Source organism: Pseudopodoces humilis, chromosome 17, assembly GCF_049639895.1.
Source record: "Pseudopodoces humilis isolate 2021_Gansu_Grassland_sample_001 chromosome 17, ASM4963989v1, whole genome shotgun sequence".
Classification (NCBI taxonomy): domain Eukaryota; kingdom Metazoa; phylum Chordata; class Aves; order Passeriformes; family Paridae; genus Pseudopodoces; species Pseudopodoces humilis.
This window is the reverse complement of record NC_142216.1, coordinates 15,791,099-15,812,734: the sequence shown is the minus strand read 5'-3', so window position 1 is coordinate 15,812,734 and position 21,636 is coordinate 15,791,099. Positions and strand designations below refer to the sequence as shown.

At 41.7% G+C, this 21,636-nt stretch overlaps 1 protein-coding gene across 1 annotated transcript in view; it reads right to left on the bottom strand.

Annotated features, from left to right (window-relative positions):
* Positions 1-1,780: 1,780 nt before the first annotated feature.
* LOC102110677 (protocadherin alpha-2) overlaps positions 1,781-21,636 on the bottom strand; it is a 98,992-nt gene continuing 79,136 nt past the window's right edge. Inside the window, exon 4 of the mRNA XM_088063753.1 lies at positions 1,781-5,399. Coding sequence (XP_087919879.1) covers positions 5,089-5,399 — 311 coding nt within the window. The 3' untranslated portion in view covers positions 1,781-5,088. The remainder of the gene's footprint in view (positions 5,400-21,636) is intronic.

Here is a 21,636-nt window from a genome sequence, read left to right as displayed (position 1 = left end):
ATTTTTATATGTAGAATCATAGAATGGTTTGGGTTGGAAAGGACCTTAAATACGATCTAGTTCCACCCCTCTGTTTTGGGCAGGGAAACATTCCACTAGACCAGGTTGTTCCAAATCCTATCCAGCCTGCACTAGGGCCTCCTCACACTCACAGGGAAAGATCTTTTTTCTAACATATAATCTAAACTGACAATCTCTTAAGTTTGAAGCCATTTCCCTTGTCCTGTCACTCCAGGCCCTTGTAAATTGTCTCTCTCCATCTCTCTTGTCAGCTCCTTCAGGTCCTGGAAGGCCACACTGAGCTCACCCCAAAGCTTCTCTTCTCTAGGCTGAACACTGCCAGCTGGGCCAGCCTTTCCTGCCAGCAGAGCTGCTCCATCCCTCTGCTCATCCTGGAGCCTCCTCTGGCCTGGCTCCAGCAGCTCCAGCTCCTCCCTGTGCTGGGCCCGGGGCTGGGCCAGCTCTGCAGGTGGGTTCTCACCTGAGCACAGGGGCAGAATCCCCTCCCTTGATGGCCACACTCTGGGGTGAGCCCAGGACAGGGTTGTCTTTCTCTGGAAATGCTTGGACACACACACCCCCCTCACCCTGCAAATGCAGAGCAGTGACACTGGATCCTCCAGGGATCCCTCCAGGGATCCACAGAGAGGAGAATGAACCCAGGAGAGCAGAGAGAACAGCATCCCCGCATCCAGAGCTAATGGGAAATCAATGTCTATGCTATCAATATCGATTCCATGGCGTGCTGCTTTGAGCTGCACAAGGTCAGTTCAATGGGATAAAGAATTTATTCTGTTAGAGCTGTGCTGTGCATTCTCTGCTCAGTTTTGGTGCAGCCAAGCCAGCCACTCAGGCTGTGTGTGAGCCTAATTATGATTCCAGCCACCACACAAAGCCCTTCACATCCACAATTTATTATTGCTGTGCTTGGAGCCCTCAGCTCTGCTTCCCACAGAATCTATTTGCTTCATGCAGATTCAGCTATGGGTGATGTCAAAACACTGCTGTTCACTCTTTTCTCCTTTGGAGGCTTGTAAAGGAGGAAACCAAAGGACTTCAGGGTACACTCACCAAGGCAAACCTTTTGGTTAAAGTGATTTTTCTGCATAGTTAGAGGAGCCTTAACAGAACGCAGGACTCTTGGCACTGCCTTAAAAAGGTGTCTGTGTCGAGGAACAGTCAGTAGTTTCTAAGCAGTCAAACAACAGCAAAATTGAGGAACCTGCTCATTCTTTAGGACTCAAATGAGGGAAGTGGCTCAGCTCCTTCCTAAATGTTTGTCTTACACAAGAGGCACAAAACTGCTGCTAGGGGAGAATTGGATTTAGAGGGAAAATTGTACCTGGTTTATTTTACCCAGTTGTTGACACAAACAGGTCTTGAATGAGTGAAGTAAAGGCAGAAATGAAAGAAGATTCTAAAAGGTATCAAAACCACCTGCAATTAATTTCATGACTGATCTTCATATATGAAATTTGGGAAATGCATTTTGGGTTCTATGTTCTTCCCCTGATGTGAAATGATTGGAAAACCTTTAATCAGATCCCCTGGTAGGATGTGCAATGACCCATGTACTGAGCAGAAAGAAACTGCACAAGACTAAATCTTAGAAGCCTAATGTAAAATGAGATTTTTTTTTTTTAATGACAGGATGTAATTAATACACAACATAGCTCAGGTTTATTGTTATAAAAGCCCAATAGTTTTCATCACTGATCTGTACGCATAGAAACCAGACTTCCAAAGACAATATGCTCACAGAAAGTATATATAGATTCTGAAAGATATAAATCATTTGAGTGGTAAAAGGCCCCAGAACTGTAATTTTCTTGTTAGCAAACTCTGCAGTGTATTTTGTCATGCTCATTTCATTGTCAGCAGGAGGATTAAAAAAAAATTTCTTAATTTTTGCTGTTATTGGCCACCTCTGTTGCTCAGTTTCCATTGCTGTGTAACAGTAACCCTTAAACTGTGGTGGAATGTGCAGATTCTGCCCCCACCTACCCCTGATCTTCCAAACATCTTGCCAAGGGTTTCTCCTCCTCCTGGACACCCAAAATCAAGGATGTCAATGGTATAATTTGTATATTAGCTATGAAATAGCCAAATTTTACTCTAGACATCTCAGCATTTCAGTTATCCTAGAGGGTCCAAATAAGGAAAAATCTTTATAAAGTCTGAGGTGCCTGATTCAGTCTTCTGAAACAGTGAATGTGTGGAATGTATATCCCAGTGCAACCCAGCCTCTTTTCAAACAATTCCAGCAAGAGCTCCTCCTCTCCTCTGAGAGCTTTTTCTCTGTTCTATCAGCTCTCCACAGTGGAATGATTGTCAGCATTGATAATCATGCTGGAATTATTATCTTCAGGTTATGTTGTGTCTCCCAAGGCACGCAAGCATACAGTCCCCCTGCAGTGAGCACCTGTAACAAAGGCAGCATTGGTAAATGTAATTTTGTGTTAAAACCAGCAATTTGGAGACATACTGTAGCTCTTGGTTCATTTTAATAGAGACAAGCCTTGGAAAACCAGCTGTGTATGGCCAATGATGAAAAATGAATGAATCAGACTGGCTTGCATAGGGGAAAATGCAAGCACTCAAAAGAAAAACCAATATTCAATTAAAATCTAAAAATGATCAAGTGTAGAAGATTCCTGTAAGAATTAAATCTTTGTGCTGAATTTTTGCCAGAAGCGTTGAGACAGCTATTTGATGATGAATACAAAACAACAGTTTTCTTCTGTGTGTTTAAGCTACCACACTAACTACAGCTGATGAACGTTTTGGGAGCTGTTGGATTAGTCACCAAATAATAAAAAAACACCCAACTAAATGTACTTGCATAGCACATTTGCATAAAAGAACAGTTCCCTCCCCAATGCTTAAGGTTTTTTTTCCTCTTGTCTAGCCTTTAAAAGTGAATCAAGGATTCTCTTTCTCAAGTAGCACCTTTTTATTGCCAGTAAAACAAGACTGGTAACAAAAGAAAACTCTAAATAGACCACATGAGGCCATTGGTGGTTCATGCTTTGAGATAAGAATTCTTTTATTAGAGCTTTGCTGTGATGTTTTAAGATTTGCTGCAGGTTCTTAAAAATGAATAGGAATTGTTCTATTCTGAACTGTCAGCAGTTTGGAAACTTAAAACATCCAGGACATGTCTCAAGAAATCCAGTTGTTCTCTTTGATCCTAGATTAAAGGGCCTTTAGAAATTTCAGAGCTATGTAGTTTCTTACACAGTTCCAATTAACACGACACTTGAGCTTTATTCTGTGAATGTACAATAATGTATAAAACTCCTTGGAATTCCCTCATCAGCTTCTATTTAAAAATACATGTATTGGTTTTATATCAACATCCTCAACCACATTCAATACTCCATTTATATCCTTAGGTTTAGTAATTCACAGAACTTCAGCTTCACAGATTCTTACCAATAAATCCCAAAATGCATGCATGGCTTGGTTTAAGAAAGATATTTTACTTGTGTCTCATACACAAAAAAAAAAAACAAACCCAAACTGATAATCAACAGTGGCTTAAAAAATTAACACTACTCCACTTTTTCACAAGTGTACAAAAAAGAAATAATGAATTTACATTCAACGGTAAAGCTTAAAGTCCACTCTAATAATAGTTGCATTGACATTCACATACACAAGCACAGAATAAATATTTCAGGATCCTTATAAGAGCATACAGCATACATACAGTACTTGAATTTTACATAAGGAGTGTTAGTAGGGTCAGAAATTCATAATCTCATAGAAAAGTAAAACTAAAATCAGAAAAGGTCGTGTGGGAGGTAACACCAAGGTACTGCACAGAGCTAGCAGGTTAGTAAATCCATTTGTGTGAGGAGTTTGCTTCTGCTTCTTCATATTAGGACAGTTTGTTTGCAAAGGTGTATTCAAAGTGCAGAAAAATGCAAAAAAAAGAGAAGATATCCTTGTATTTATTAATACATGCAAGAGGCAGCCCCCAAGTCACCCGACAGAATAAAGCTGTTATTGGCAAGTGGCTGATATAATACAGATGTTTCAGGCAATTTTTCTAAAGCACTTTAATAGCAGCAATTGTAATTTATAATGGCTCTAGATTGACTTCTGTTTGGGTTAAAGGGCATCATATTTCTTTAACATTTACAGCTATATTTCTTTATAAATAAATATCTCAGATAACAAATAGCATAGTTAATGTTACTTTTTTTCTCTCTTTTGCATAAGTGTCGTGGAAAAACTCTGACCTTTTCAGAGACATCATGTGCAAAATAATGTGGAAATAGGGACACACAGCATCACAGTTACATTCCTGGGATGTCAGCCCAGCCCTTCTTACTCTCTGAGGGCTAGCCTTACCAGGGTAATGCAGGGCTTTAAGGGACTATTTTTTTCCAATGGCTTGCTTGGCAAAGATATAATTTATGGTGTCTTAGAGAGCTGTAAATGTGAGGTTTCATTTGAAGCAGTGTGTACAATACGTCATGTATAGGAGTCAGTATTTCCACACCATGACTTCTCAGGATTTGACAAGTCTGCTCATCTCCTTTCAGACATTTTCTCCTCAGCCTGAACATCTTTGAACATTTGTGTTCATTAGGTCTTTCCTCTGTTGCATATTTACCAGCTCTTCTTGCATTTTATAATCTGGTCTCATATCACCTAGCTGACATCTGCACACAAATATTTCCAATCAGATAGAGGGTGCACAACATTAAAACTTTTAAACCTGTCCTGTAAGTGTCATCAAGACAGGAGCACAGGAACCACAGTGCAGAGTCCAACCTCTCACTGGCTGTACTGTGAAGATTCTCCTTTTCGGCGTAGGAGAAAGGAAACTTGTGTCTGCTTTTTAGATTCTGAAAACAAGCCAGAGTGGAGAAAAAGAGTTAACACCAGACTTAATAAAGCTTTTAAGACAAAACCTGTTAAGCAATTTAGACAGACACTGAATTTCCTGCTGATTTTCTCAAGTCTGTACATACAGGAAATTTGTTAACAGTAGGAAGAAGTTGGGATTTGCTACATAGGAGAAATCTGCCATTATTACAAAAACTGGCTAAGAGGGTTTTTTTCAGCATAACTCCCTCACTGGTCACTGTTCTCAGTGGTGCTGTTGCCCTTTTCTTTTTTCTCCTGAGTCTTGTTTCCCTTCTTCTTTTTCTTCTTTTTCTTGGTCTCTTCTTTCTTGCCAAAGGTTATGAAGTCACTTTTGTCAATTTGGCTGTTTGGTGGCTCCTGCCGGATGGAGATGATTGCAGGAGATCCTGGGATAATGAATTTGTCTGGCAACTCACCAGGACCACCTTGTTTGGAATTGCCCGGTCCAAATTTAAAGGTCCAGCTGTTGCTGTTCACACCAGCTCCCACTGGGGGGGACACCTCTCCCGCCTCAGGTTCTGAAAAAGTCAAAACAGCAAGAAAAGCTTAAAGCATCTTTAAACACAGGCACTCAATGAGCAGCAGCTTTCTGTTTGAAAGCTCTGGCTTCAGCCTACAGTGACTCTCGCTCTCCTGGCTGCTCATCTGGGGTTATCCACTAGTTCTTGTCCAGTCTGCTCAGTGTTTGCATGCACTGACCCACTCCATGTGTTGTTGGGTGCAACAGGCTCTGGATCCCATTTTGTTCTTTTGGATCTGAAGTGTTTGGAGTAAGAGATCACTGTGATGCAGCCCACTGTAGTGTTTTATAGCAGGAAACACAAGCACGTGCATGGTGTGGCAAAAGGGTGTTTTTGAGGGTGTTGGGTTTTTTGGGACAGGGTTAGAAGAGTGGCCAGGGCAGGGAGTGTCAGCCTTGGTGTTATGCACATCCAGGTGGGTATTATAGCAGACCATCCTGTGATGGATGTGTCCAGGAATCCTCATTCAAGGAAAGAAGGGAGAGTGTCAAGAGGGTGGAATGGAGCCAGGCTCTGTTTGGTGGTGCTGAGCAACAGGACAAGAGGTGACAGGAATGGATGTCCTGAACATGAGGAAGAACTTCTTTGCTGTGCAGTGACCAAGCACTGAACAGATTGCCCAGAGAGGTTGTGGGGTTCCCCTCACAGGAGATATTCCAGAACCATCTGGATGCAATCCTGTGCCGTGTGCTCTGCTTGAACAGGGAGGTTCCAGATGAGCCACTGTGGTCCCCTCCAAACTTGGGAGAACTTGGAATCACACACCATTGTGTGATTCTGAGCTGGTGCATCCCAGGGAGGAAGCTGAGGCCAACCAGCACGTGTGTTTATGTGTATGGATGCAATGTGGCTGAGCAGCAGACACAGCCCCAGGGCAAAACCAGGAGTGAAATGAATTTCCTGGGCAGATACACTGCAGGACTGCTTCCATCAGGGTACACAATCTGGTCTCAGAAATATTCATAGTCTTCACAGAATCATAGAATAATCATAGAATATCCTGATACTCTCTCTAGATCACAGTATTTTATACAGTCAAATAGAAAGTGAAGTTCTATCCCAGTTTTAGGCTTGCAGTATGAAGTAAGTTTTAATTTAATTTCCATTATTTTGATTAGATTGAGTTAATCAGATTGAAATGTTTGCATATGTTGCTCTGACAAGGACGAATTTCTAGCACAATAAAATGCAACAGAATAGGTTTTCCTGTGAGAGAAACCCTTAAAGACTTGGTTGTTTTCTTTCCTTTTATACTTTGAACATTTGCTGTAATTTACATAACTCTCAGTTTTGAATAGGAGCAGCATATCTATCTTAATGTATCATGTTAAGTGTTTTAACAACTGTGATCAGGGGAAAGCTCAATGTTTATTTTCTGATGCTAAAGCCCTCAAATCAGAGGAGAACTTTCCTACCTACACCCTAAAAGTGCAGTAACAAAACATGGGACTCCCACCCTTGTAACACTCCTAGCCCCACACAAATCCTTGCAATACCACAGAAACAATTCCAACACCACTGATCTGATTAAATCTCAGCATCGTGTATCAGAGCTGTCCAGCTGAAGAGGTAAAGATATTTTGGATAAAGAAGGGGAACTGTGTTGGAAAACCATTTCAGAGGGATTCCATGTCCCTTGGGAGAGGAGTTGAGGACTGAATGGGGGAGAAGAAACTGAGAATTCCTACGTGTCCTGCTGGTTAAAGAGGGCAGGAGGAGAAAACAAAGCAGACAATGTAGAGGGAGATCCCCAGTGTTTTTCCAGAAAACATCTGGTACTGGCTGCTCTGTACCCCTGCAGCTGCAATGAAGAAAGCCATATTAACTTTACTAGATCTTGTATTTCTTAATCTTTAATGATTTTTCATCTTCTGTTGTTTGTACTATTTTTTATTTTATGAAATAAATGGTGTGTTGTGCATGCAGACATAAGGCTCTCCTTTTAGGTTCAAAAGCTGAAAAGACATATTTTGCTGCTTGACAACCTTCCTGCTGCCTGGCAGCAAACCTAACCAGGCTGGGAAGCAGAATTCCTTTTTTAAGCTTTTCTGTAGAGATGCAGCAGGTCCATGTTACAAAGCCCAAGAAATGTGTACACAAAACACATCAGAACCATCTCTGAACTCATCTGTGTAAGAGGTTTGGCACATGAAACCCTTGGCATCTCTGAACCTCCACATGACATAACTGCTTTTACAGTGAGATATTTAATCAAGAACTAAAAGACACTGTACACTTCTTTTCCCCCTAAGATTGTATTTAATGATAAAGAAGCTTTGAGTTTATGATCTTTCCAGGAACTGCTGATGTTGTTTTAGTGACCTTAACCTCTCTAGTCTCAAATAGCTTTTCTGAAGTTACTATTGATGTAAAAGTTCCTCTATTTTATAAGCTGTATTTTTTCTGTAAATTTCCTATGGTCTTAACTATTGGCTTCAGACTTTTTATGTATTTCCTGTAAGTAACAACAATGTCCTAGAAAGTCCTTGCATAATAAATGCATTAATATAAACCAGCTTTCATTTCTGCTTAATAAATTGTTTAGTTCAGGTACCTTTTATATCTCTTTTGTTTCTTTAAGGTGATAAATAACAACGGTGAAAAATGTGTGCCTTGGGCTTTTTCCAAATTATTAATCAATTGTCTTTCTACTGAAATACAAAAATGTGAGCTTTCATATTGCACACAATAAATTAAGCCCTATTTGACAAATAAATCCTCTCTTTTTCCCAACAAGCCCACACATATAGATTCCAAACATTGGCCCAGACCCAATGATCTTTTTCTGTTCCTGGCATGAAAAAGACAGATGAAGGTGACCTCAAATCATGTTTGATCCACCCTTGCTCTGGCTGGGGAGAGCCCTGTAGCAGAGAATAGCAGAAAAGTTACTTTGAAGAGTACAGGGTGAGAACGCCCTGTGGGCTGCAGGGCCACCACAGCACAGCTGGAACTGCAGTGCACGGCTGTGCCATGCTGATGTGAGCACAGAAACACAAAATGATAGAATGGCCTGTGTTGGAAGGGACCCCAAATATCACCCAGTTCCCTGCTATGGGCAGGGACAGCTTCCACTATCCCAGGTGGCTCCAAGTCCCATCCAACCTGGCTTCAAATACTTCCAGGGATGGGGCAACCACGGCTTCTCTGGGCAGCTTGTGCCAGGGCCTCACCACATTTACCTTATATTCTTCGTCATATCTAATCTAAATCTACTCTCTGATGATCTGAAACCATTCCCCTTGTGCTGTCACTCCAGGTCCTTCTAAATATTCTCTCTCCATCTTTCTTGTACACTCCCTTCAGGTGCTGGAAGAGGCAGTTAGGTCACCCTGAAACTTCTCCAGGCTGAGCAATCCCAATTCTCTCAGCCTTTCCTGAGAGGTGCTCCAGCCCTCTGATCAATTTACTAGGCTGAACACAGGACGTGGGACAATGACAGTGACTTCATGTTATCCATTTTACCACATAAATGCAGTAAAGTGAAGAATCCAGGGTATCCCTGAGGTAAAGAATCTCCTGCATGAAACTTCTTGCCAGACTAATGGGGTGCACATACACATCTGCACTACTGAAATCTAATTCAGAGCAGGAAACCGACCCTTTAATCTGGTTCTGATCTGGCAAATCAACTCACCAGATGAAATCAGTAACATTTGTCACAAAAACATCTGACTTCATGCATCCAAACACAACAAACCCATCACACCTACCCTGGAATCAGGATTCTGTCAGACTATGGAGGTTTGCTTGCACTTATGTCTGGTTTTGTCTCAGCTCCTGAATATGTTTGTTGTCCATACAAACTAAGCATTTTAATACTCCTTAATACTCACTAAGCCAAAGGAAACTAATTATCCTTACTGCATACAAGAAGACAGAGACATCTAATGAGTTAATAACCATCATTTCCTACAAGTGGGGCTTGTCAGTCCTCAGGAAATTTCTCTTCTGCGTGATTTACCTGAAAACATGTGTGTTTATCTGTATTGGCAGGCTGGAAGGTCACAGTTCAGCTGTACTAACAAAATCTATGTTTAGGCATTTCAGATCAAGGATAAATGTCATTTACTACCTAGTTTCCAAGGCTTCCTAAACATCTGTTTCTTATCAGCAGGGATTCAACAACAAAAGCTTTCTATTTATGTCATTTTACATTTAATGGGATTAATTGTACTTCTCTTGCATATTTTCTAGATCTTTAATTGAATGTTTCAAATTTGTTTACTAAACTTAGAGGAAAATCTAAATAAAACAAACCCCCTGGTTATATTTATACCACTTACTTTAAGACATTACACTTCTTCCTACAGCTAGAGAGGGGAGGTTGCCAGAGTTCATACATAAAAGCCTGTCTGGTCATTTCCTGGGGTAATTTATGGGATTACTTTGGACCTTTTCTTTTATTCTCAAGGAATATTTCAGATTTCATGTTCAATGACCAAATAATTAAATTTTTAAATGCTTGCATGCAGCAGAACCCAAAATCTAGGCTGCACCTGCAGGTCCTGATGCTTCTTTGCCTGTGTGTCTGCAAGCTAAAACAGGAGATGAACTTTTCACCCCATCCCTTTCCTACTCTCACCGAAATACAAATGTCTCAGTAGACTTTAAATGGAACCCAGAGCAGCAGACACTCTGCAGTTGAGTAGGTCACATATTTAGCTGGCATGAAAGGACTTCTAGGCTGTCTTTCAAAGTACTTTTTTCTTCCATCCCGTGACTGCTGTCTGAAGTGTGCAGGCAGACTTACACCATAAAAACCTCCATATCCTCAAATCACCTATCTGAAAGCTGGAGGGAATAGGGTATGGTGCAGAGCTAATGTTTTTTCTCTTCCAGAGGCATTTAATAGTCATGTATTATAGCCCTCTGCCTCTCACAGGACTTGAAAAACATAAAAACCCTGGTCAACAGGCACTGGTTCAACAAGCCCTAATTGCTCTGAAATACCTGATTTCCTACACAATGTCAGATATCGAGGGTCATGTCTGCCCAGAGGAGCTGAGGTGCCCCTGGATCCCTGGAAGTGTCCAAGGCCAGGCTGGATGGGGCTTGGAGCACCCTGGGATAGTGGAAGCTGTCCCTGCCCAGGGCAGGGGGTTGGAACTGGATGAGCTTTAAGTTCCCTTCCAACCCAAACCATTTCAGGATTCTATGTGGATATCACCAAGATTCCAGAAAGGGAGCAGGCTGCAGGTGAGCTGTGTCCCCTCACTGATCCTCTCCTGCACATTCCAGGCAGTCCTGCTCCCAGCACACATGTTTTTCAGAGGTACCCATGCCCTGTGCAAGAAGCTCAGACACCTACAAGGAACTTAACATTTAACTTGGAGTAACTGTAGGTACCTACATTTATTTTTCTCAGAGAGTTAAACACCCCTTTCCTAAATCTAGCCACCAGAAATGTAGGCGTCCAATCTACCACATCTGATTGAATCCATGCTGTGGTCTAAAAACAGACAGGCACCCTCAGAAGGCAGTTCAAGGCACCTGGTTTAAATGCTTGGTTTAAGAGGTATTGAATTGGAGACCTTATCACTCTCTTTGGAGACTTTATTGCTTTCTACAATTCCCTGACAGGAGATTGTAGCCAGGTGGGGACCAGCCTCTTCTCTTTGGCAACCAGTGACAGGACAAGAGGATGTGGCCTCAAGCTGCACCAGGAGAGATCCAGGTTGGATATTAGGAAGAATTTCTTCACAGAAAGGGTTGTCAAGTATTGGGAGGAGCTGCTCAGAGAGGTGGTGGGGTCACCATTCCTGGTGGTGTCCAAGAAGTGACTGGACATGGCACTCAGTGCTGTGGTCTGGTTGACAAGGTGGTGATCAGTCAGAGGCTGCACTTGATAATCTTGGAGGTGTTATCCAACCTAAATGATTATATTAAAAAAATCCAAATTTTCTTTGCTCCTTTCCTCTCTCTGCTGGAGACAGCTAACTTTTGAGTAGCTAGTGAAAAAGGAGCTGAATTTTACCCTCAGGAGCCAGGTGAGCAGCACGATGGCTCAGCAGGTGTTGCACTAATGACCATGCCAGAGTATTTCGGAAAAAAGTTTGAAACGAATCTCTTTAACAGTGGCATCCACAAAAAATTCAGTCCAACTGTTTGCAACTTCCTCAGCCCTAATCCTTTCATGGGATTTTCACTTAGGTAGGCATTGGCATCTTCTGTCCAAAAATGCCTGAGAGAGCACAGCCATGTTTTAAGGTTGCCCCATTTCCACCCCTTAAAAAGCCACATTTTGGATGTGACAGCAATGACACCAGCACAGCTCAGAACCTCGGATGCAGAGCTCCAAAGTACAGGTCTGTCACTGAGATTTAAGGTGCTGCCTTTTCAGATGTGGAATTTTTGCAAATACACTCAATTGAAAGGCCTGGCTTCCATCAGCTTGTAAAACCATCCAAGCTGAAAGGTAACGCTGAGTGATGGGTACAAACAGTCTGAAATTGAGATGTCTCATAAATTTGGGGCAAAATGTCTGCTCACAGAACATATCATCACTCAGCCCAGGAATCAATATCCCATCAGGTCTGGGCCATCCCATCAGGCTTGCAGTTTGTATCTCCCTGACATTTTTCTCGCTTTTGGGGAGGCACATGGATTTTCCCTGCCCCTGCATAGCCCCACAGCTCCAATCTGGTGTTTACTTGGAACAGGTGGTGCTCACTTCCCATAAAGAGAGCTGCCCATATATCCTGAGTGTCATGAGCATCCTCTCTACCTCCTATGCCTCTGCTGCTTTCTTAAAGGACCTTTGTCAGAAGAGGGCTAGCTCATGTTAGAACAGATGTGCCCCTGCTCGAGGGGGAGAAGAGGAAAGCATTTTTGTGCAGCTCTGTCTCCCTGCAGAGACATCTTTGGCTGTGTGACATGCTCAGCAAAGACAGCAGCTTGTTTTCACTCTGTTCCACCTCTCCCCACTCACCACTTTCCCCCTGTCTTTAAAAATTTGGTAGCTCACGGAAGCAGGAAAGAATTCAGATAAAAGCTTTCAGTCTAAACTTCTATTAATATTAAATATAAAGGAAATATTTTTCAATGTTCTTTTTCTAGAACACGGGGGCTAAAGCCACTGTAAGACTCAGAACACCCCATCATTAATCACAGCCCCTTCTGTCCACAGGTCAAAGTAGCAAAACACATTAATTAAATGAATTTGTTTAAAACTGAGATCAGGCAATAAGCAGGAAGCAAATTGCAGGGAAAGCCAGTCATTAACCTGATTTCTCCTTTCCCTGCCTCCTCTGCTGATGCTGATGCTGTACTGACTGCAGCCTCTGCCTCTGGCAGGCTTAATGAATATTCACCGTGATAAAGAGTCTGAAACAGCACATCCAATGCAAACAGCGTGCACTGAAAAACCCTCTCTGTGTCATTTGGAGGATCTCTGCGGACATTCTGGCTTCACTGATCATCCCTAAGCCTTTTTGGGATTAAAAAACCCATTTAATCTTTCTCTTTTTTTTTCTGAAAAACAAAAAAAAACCCCAAAAAACTCAAACCCACAAAAAAAAAAAAAGCAAATGAAAATCCGTCATCAGCACGATAAAATGACAGAAATAGAACTGAAAGACAGAAAAGCTATTCAATCAGAACAAAACTGAACCAGTTTAACTTTGCCAAGCAGCCCCAACCATCCCTAATGACTTTGTCAAATCAGAATTTTTGTATTAAATTTTTGTATTATACAAAAACCCAAATAATTCTGACTCTCTGCCCTCCCATCTCTTTGACCTGTTCTGCATTAATGAATCCAGAGGAACGAACAAAATGGAAACTTCTCCCCACCAGGAGCCTGTAGCTTTAATCCAGTGCTTGGGTTTAAAGTCAGTATCATTAAACAGGGTAATTATAGCCCACATGTTGTGGGAGATTTGTAACCCCCCACTGCTCCAACATCCAGGCACAAGGCACAGAGGTCACTTCCAGCTCACTCTCAGGTTACTGTCCACACTGACACTGACAATTAATTTAAATAGAGATTATTTATTATTAAAAAAACCCACTCTTACATGGCTCTATTAAAGGAATTGTCTCAGCTATCAGATATCTTCAGCATATTCTGAGATATGTGAAAGCATAATTTGATTTGTTTGCTAGCACAGCCCTGGGTAAATGGCTTCTTGCAGCTGCTGAAGGAGCAAACAGAGAATGGGGTCTGCAGCTCCTCTCACTCTTCTTTGGCTAAAAGAGGCTTTTCTTCCCATAGAAATATTGACTTTTTCAGGTTATATCCTTCCACTGCTGCTCAGTCCTGCTCCCATAGGTAGAATTTTAACTCTTTCCTCCCCAAACTGAGGGTTAATTAAGTCTCATCCCTGAGACTGCCTGTGCACACATACGGGATGCTCCTTATCATCCTTTTAGCTCTACTGGAATGTTAGACCTGGGGGGATGCAGCATTGAATGTTTGTGTTGCATGAAGAGGTGATTAGAGAGACATTAGTCCTGCAATATAAGAAAAAAATATTTTGGGAGGTATTTCCCCATGTCTGCAGGCTCACAGTGTCTGTTTTTAAGAGTTCATAGCTGAAAACAGACACCCCCACCCCCCAAAAAAAAATCCAAACCAACCAAAAAAAAAACCACCCAAATTTTTTTGCATTTTATAAATGTGTTTTCAGTAAAATGTGGGCAGTTACAGCACCAGCCATTCTGCCCTTGTTTTAATGCAAACAGTAAGGTAAAGAATAGTGAATAGGGCAGGAAAATGAAAATTGGAGCTGGGGGATCTGCTCTGCCCTTCAGTATCAGGGAAGGGTGTGGGCAGTGAGGGAAATGTTCCCTTGGAGACCGTGGGTACCACAAAGAAAAGGTTTTTCTTTGTTTTCGTGTCAAACCAGGTGCTATGTAGCCTAAATGCCCTAATTAAATGTCCTTAAATGCCCTAAACTGAGTGACTGGAGCAGCAAGCAGCTACCCAAACCTCTGCTGAAGGCTGATTTTAGGAGTGCTTGGTAACACTTCCCAGAAAGGTGGACTTTGAGACAGATCTTCAAAAATTTCTGAGCTTTGTAGCTGACATCTTTTGTGTGTGACCAGGAGTTGGGATGGCACTCTAACCATTTTCAGGAGGCTGTTGCTGTAGGTGGGGTTTGCCTCTGTTATATAAGGACATGAAATATTGTAAAGAGAGCAAAAGTCACTGCAGAAGACAAATCCCTGAATGGCAGGAGGACAGAACATGTCTGTGCACTGCTTAATCTATATTATAGAAAGCCAATTCTGGTTCCTGTCTCCTATCAAATTTAAAATAAAAAAAAATAATTTTATTCTAACACACAAGCCCTTTTATGTGGGAGACAACAGGCTCACAGAGCATCATAGATCCTGCTGGGAAGGTGAAAAGGAGGAAGCATTTCCTGGAGCCTGTAACAGTGCCCTGCAGACAGCCAGCCCCCTCCTCCCCTTGCTCTCTGCTGGATGAGCTGTTGAACTGAAGCCAAAGCACAGATGTGTGTTCTTTCCAGGCATCTCCTGCCACTGGAGGCCACTCTGCTTCTGTGGGGTGATACAGGATCCACCTGGGCTCCTGTCTACAGCCACCTTCTACCTCAGTGCTCATCTCAAAGCCTGGCTGTGATTGATCCCCAAAGAAGGAAAGTTTCAGGTTAATTAAAAGGAAGACAGGATTAAGTGTTCTCGTATTGGATTTCTATTTACAAGGGCCTGGAGTGGCAGGACAAAGGGAATGGCTTCAAACTGACAGAGAATAGGTTTAGATTAGATATAAGGAAAAAAATCCTTTACTGTGAGGGTGGTGATGCCCTAACACAGGGTGCCCAGAGCAGCTGTGGCTGCCCCTGGATCCCTGGAAGTGCCCAAGGCCAGGCTGGATGGAACTCTGAACAGCCTGGAATAGTGGGAGACGTCCCTGCTAAGAGAATTGATTTCAATTCAGTCCCTCCCTCCTGCTTCCCCTCAAAAAACTTCATCAATTACCAGTTTCTACAGCTCTGAAAACCTTCCTCAGGTGCCCTTACCTGAGCACAGTGCAGTTTACTGCAGGTGCACAAATAGAAGAGTCCAGCACAGCTCCCAAAACCAAGTGGGGTAGGCAAGAGAGAATCCCCACTGTTTAACTGAGCACAATTAATGGAAAGACAGTAACCATGGAAACGTGAAGCATCAATTTTAGCCTTTCAAGGCAGAATCTAATTTTAACCAGCTAATTGGGTGCTTGAAGTGGTAGTGAAAGAAAAAGGGACACATTTTTGTCAGTGCTCTTAGAGGCATCTATTTTAAACATGAATGAATGTGTGAGCTTCACCATTTAGAGAGGACAGGATAGTAATAGACCATGAGAAATGGTCTTAGAGGTAATTTTTTCTTTCTTTCCTTCTTTCTTTCTTCTTCATCTATGTTTAGCTTACAGACTTCAACCATTCCTCTTGGGCTCTCACCCCAGCAGCCCCAACCACTGCAATCTCCAGGCCAGATGATTACAGGGTGAAGCTTTCTGCTTGGATGTTCTTTAAAAAAACCCCAAACATGCAAAGATTAAGACAGTGGGAAATGCAGTTCCTTGTCTCTCAGAGGCTGGAGATGGCTCTGGACCTCAGAGCCGACACCTGCTTCCTGGCTCCCTCTGCCTCTGATCTCAAATGAAGGAATAATTTCACCAGTATGTTATAGATGAAACCTAAAACTGGCCTTTTCTCTATCTATGAAGGGGAAGAAAGGGTACTTTTAATGTTTAATTTAGTTTGCTTTTGTTATCCCCAACTGATTTCTTAATATTAGAAGTAAACTATACCATACAGGTACATAAAATTAATTTAGACCTACAAAATCCTTTAGCTGACCTACTTTGACTAGTTTATCACTAAACCTCTGCAAACTTCTCTTCCTCTGAAAGCCAATTAACAAAATAGTAACCAGTGTCTATTTTGATTCTCTCCAACGTGGCTGTTAGCCAACAACCTGCCCTAAAAGACATCTGTCACTGTAATACCTTCCACAAAACGGGGCTGTAAAACTGAAGACAGCAAAGGCCTCAAAACAGACTCTGGCAGTCACAGCACTCTTTCCCTTCCACAATATATATGTCACATTAGCAGCTTCCTCTCATCTCCTGTTAGGATCACATCCCATTATTATCCCTTTTTACTGATATGGGATGAATGGAGCTAATAATATTCTGCATCAGTTAAAAAGGAATCTTAATTAAATGTGATGAGTAAGTGCTAATACAATATGATAAGCCCCCTGGATAAGCACGCTACATAATTTCTCTCTTTTTCAGGATCCTTTAAACATTCTTGGAGAAGAAAATGGAGGTGACCTTGCAAAGCCTCCCCACATCCCTTCTCCAACTACAGAAATAATAGTTTTGCTCTTTCAAGTGTTGGCAAGGCCCACATTTGGAGGATTTTTCTCAGGTTCTAGGTAAATCCAGGTGTTATGATCATTGAGAGTCATCTGAGCCTTTCAGTGTTTAAAGCAGATTTTTTGGTGTTGATGAGATGAACCTGCCTGACTGCTCTGCAAGTTTGGATCTACTGGATCACAGAGCCAAACCTTCTGTTTGTGTTCTGCTGCAGCTAAAGGTGTCACCTCAAAACTGAGCCATGTGATGAATTAGGTTTTCAAAAGGTTTTTATAGGTGTAATTCTGCATGCAGATCCATCAAATATCAAATCCCAGCTCTGCATGGTTGTTAAAATCCCATTTAAATGTATTTATGAACCTCCTAACTCGGTCAGTGCTTTATTCTACTTGGTCACTCAAGCTGAAATCACAAATTGCTAGGTGATGTGCTGTACAGGCCACGTAATACTGAAACAAAATAAACTTAACAAAAAGATAACTTGAGGGGGGATAATACACAGCTAGGGAATATTAAGATATGTTTACCTAAGTAAAGCTAAATTTGGCAGTTGCTCGAAATGGGAGGCAGCACATTGCAAAAGGCACTTTAACACCTGCAGCTGCCTTTGTGACTTGTCTCTTAGACTACACCTTCTTAAATATTCATCAGATGGTATTAATTCTGGGAGGCTCTTTGAAGTCTAACATATAAAATTGGGTAGAGCTATCTCACTTGATCTATATACTATATATATAGTGTATATATCTATATACTATAACCATTTCAGAATAGACCACTCATACTCCCAGTGTAAGAGTTAGTAAATTATATGCTTTGCATTTCAATATTTTGATTTTAGTTTTACAGCCCCACTCATGCTTTAAGCCAAAAATTGTTCCCTCAGTGGAACAATTGGAGAAATGGCTCAGACTTGTCCTTCCACATAAAATGATGCTTTATTATTATTTTTAATTAGTATTTCTTATTATTTTTAATTAGTATTTCTTATTATTTTTAATTATACTCAGGCACTGCTCATTTGTTAATGAACTCTCTTTTAAGAAAGGCTCAAATAGTTGTAGTAAAACATCCAAAATGTATTTATTTAATATTCCTGCCATTTCATTTTTCTGAAGGAAATATGAAAAACGGAAGAACTGACTGGAAACGAACAGGAAGATCAAATCTGGGAAATTAATTATTACACAGAGATTGTAATGGATGTAAAATGGGTATGAGCAAAGAAGGGGAAATTAACTTTGTTGCCACATTATAGCTAAATGGAGGCTGACTTCAGAAAAAATCCTACTCTGGTTAAATTGGAGAAAATTTCATTTACTTGTGATCCCTTTAAATGAATAAGCAGGGAAAAAATCAAGGACAGACTGTATCTGGATTGATAGCACAGTTATTTTCCTTCCAGGAAATATGTCATATGCTCAGGTAACTAGGACAAGCTGTCAAAGAATAGAAACATTTAAAAGATCTTAGTGTTCATAAAGGCTAAAAGGTGATGTTATTGCTTCTTGAATCCTTCACTTCAAAAGGAATTTTAATTTGCCATCTGGTGGAATCCACATGTAGAATATTTTAAAACTATTTTAACACTGAATTAAACTTTACACTCATTCTCCTGTTGTAATTGTGTGTATTATACATGTCCATGTTAATAGAAAACTGGGTCATTTGTTTTGAGTTTCTGCAATTCTTGAGGTGGTGTCTGACTTTGAAATTTTACATATCAGAATTTACTTTCCCAGCATCTTTTTCAGTTCCACCACCACCAGGTCACATCATGGAGGAAAGTGCTTCTCACATTATCAGCTCTATATCTGGAAGTAGCTGAGTGCTGGGTGCTGTCACAGAATTTTTAGGATTGGAAGGGACCTCTAGAGACCATCCACTTCAACCCCCCTGCCAAGGCAGGAGTGCCTGGAACTGGTGCCACAGGAACATTTCCAGGTGGGGTTGGAATGTCTGCAGAGAGGGAGATTCCCTGACCCCCATGAGCAGCCTGTTCCACTGTTCTGCCTCCTTAATGTAATTAAGTTCTTCCTCATGTTGAGATGGAACCTTTCAGGGTTTAGTTTATGGCCATTACTCCTTGTCCTGTCCCTGGGCACCACTGAAGAGTCTGGCAGCATCCTCTGACACCCCTTGGAGATGTTTACGTGCATTAATGAGTTCTCCTCTCAGTCTTCTCCAGACTAAACAGGCCCAGCTTCTGCTCCAGACCCCTCATCATCTTTGTGGCCTCCCCTGGACCCTCTCCAGTGGCTCCTTGTCTCTCTTGGCCTGTGGAGCCAGGTCTCAGCTTTGGTGTATGAGTTTGCATCTCTTCACTGCAAAGGTGTGAGACCAGCATGAGTCAGAAGGGGAGCACAAAGTGAAAAATGCTTCATCCTCAGACTGTGCAACCTGACAGCTCCACACAAGGGGATTTTTTTTCAGCTATTTCAATACATTCCCTCACTGGAAAGGGAAGGGAGGAAAAAAAAAAGAAAAAAAGAAAAAGCAACTCCTGCAATCAAATGCCAGTTGCCTGGACAGCAGCAAGAGCTGCCATTCATTAATCCTGATGTGCCTTGCCCCACTAAGCACTAGGTGTAAATGGCTGCAACCCTTAAATTGCTTCATATGCTCTCTATGATCCACAACTGCAGCACCAAACATCACTTAAACACATTCCCTTTCCACCAGACTTGAAGAAGAAATAGCTCGGGGTAGCCAGCGGAAACACAGACCATGACAACAAGGAGAAAAAAGCTCTATTTATATCCCTTCCTGCTGACACATGGAATAGCACACACTTCATTCAGGCATACACGCAGCTGCTCAGTGGCTGGAATTTCTGCAGCGGCTTGGAGGCTCGAGGAAGTGCAGTCAAAGCAGATATTCTCTGTACTGAGGAGGAAAGACAGCAAAAGGATGCTTTGAAATGCTCTGGCTGATCTAGTTCATTCTACTCACCAGGGAGGCACACAGTTTGATATTCAAAAACATGTGTGCATATTTCCTGAAAGCAGCACGAATATTTAATACCTCTTTCTGTAAAAACAAGATAATCATGCCTGCGGATCTTCCACAAGCAGCTATGGACCATTTTTGCCTCAGCAATCATCCAATTTGCATCTCTAGTGAAACAACTCAGTGAACAGGCAAACAGATTTTTATCTCTGTGCTTGAGCAGATCTGCCAGTTGCTTAAAGCTTAAAGTGTCAGACTTCAGGCAGGGACAATACCTGGAAAGAGGACAAATATTAAGGCTCAAGAGCAAAAAGCAGAGAGAGACTCCTCATCAGGAACTGTAGTGATAGGACAAGGGGGAATGGATTCAAAATTGAAATAGGGGAAATTTAGGTTACAGGACAACTTCTTCCTTGTGAGGGAGGGGAAGCCCTAGCACAGGGTGCCCAGAGAAGCTGTGGCAGCCCCTGGATCCCTGGAAATGTCCAAGGCCAGGCTGCTTGGAGCAACCCAGGACAGTGAAAGACGTCCCTGCCCATGGTAGGGGGTGGAACAAGATGATCTTTAAGGTTCCTTCCAAGCCAAACCATTCTGTGATTCTATGCTTCTACTGATATGAACCACATAGCTTTTAGTATCTGAGAGAATCAATTAACAAAAATTAATTATGATGCTTTACTCTCTTTATTTTTTTGCAGGCGCCAGAGCTTTCCCTTGGCACACGTTTTTTAGAGATACAAACACAACTTAAAAAAAGAAGTGAGAGGGAAAGCCAACAATATGACAACAAAACAACTGTTTGCAACTACTGAAAATACTGTGCTAATTGCTCAGCTGCTCTCTTCAGGGCCTCAGACTTTCACCAAAATATACCACTGGTGCTAAGTGGGGTGGCTTCACCCTTACTGGGGAAGCTCTGATAAACTCATTAATCCACGGACATAGCAGGAATCTTCTGTTTCTCCTTCCATCCAAAGTCTCCTGTTTGTACAAGAGTATCTGCAACTGCACCCAAACCTGCAGAGTTTTCTTAAGGCAAAACCCACACTTCACCCTCTATAAATAACTTAGGAATCAGTTCATTCTCCTCCCAAATATCCTTCCCACTCCTGCCCGCAGCTTTGATTTCATGCTTGTCTTCAGAAGCCAGAGTGAATCACCCATTTCCTGCCTCCTAATCCTCACTCCATCACAAAACTCTGCAGGTTTTCTGCTGCTCCTCCAGGTAATTCTGTTTTGGGCTCAGTAAGAAAAGCTACATTAAGACAGAAAAATGCTAAGCAGGTGGCACTACCATAGTCTAACACACAGAGAAAGGAATCAAGCTTGTTCCCTCTTGGCTGTTGCATTTTAAACACAATTAAATAATGAAAGAGTATAAATTACAGCTTGGATTTTCTCACATAGTTTTTCTCTCCCCATGTGGGGAAGAAAACTCCATGTGGGATTTTAGTGTCTCCAGTCTTTGCAATGTGGAATCATGTCATACCCATTCAAACTTGACAGGTCACTTTATTTAAATATCACTAGTTTTGTGAGAATCTCAGGTTCCACATGGGAATAAAGAAATCCCAAACCTTAAAAAAGTGAATTTTGGCTCTTAATACACCAGAAAACAAAAGGAAGTCACTTGAGGCTTAAGTTCTGAATGTTTGGGCTTGGCAGCGTAGGACTGACCCAATGCAATTTCATGGTCTGTTTATCCATCCTGTTCTCTACAGCACCACGCTTTTAATAACAGGTGCTTCCCCTTGCCCAGGCATCTGTGACAAACAGAACATGCTGCAGAGAAAGGAACTGCCTTCATAAATCCAATTCCAGTCAATGAAGAGCTCGTGTCTGAGAATCACAGAAGTGCGTAATCAATAATCAATCATGGTCTGCAAGACAGAAAAATATCTTCTGATGGCTTCCTTCAAAGCTGTGCACCAGATTCTGGATTCTTTTTCA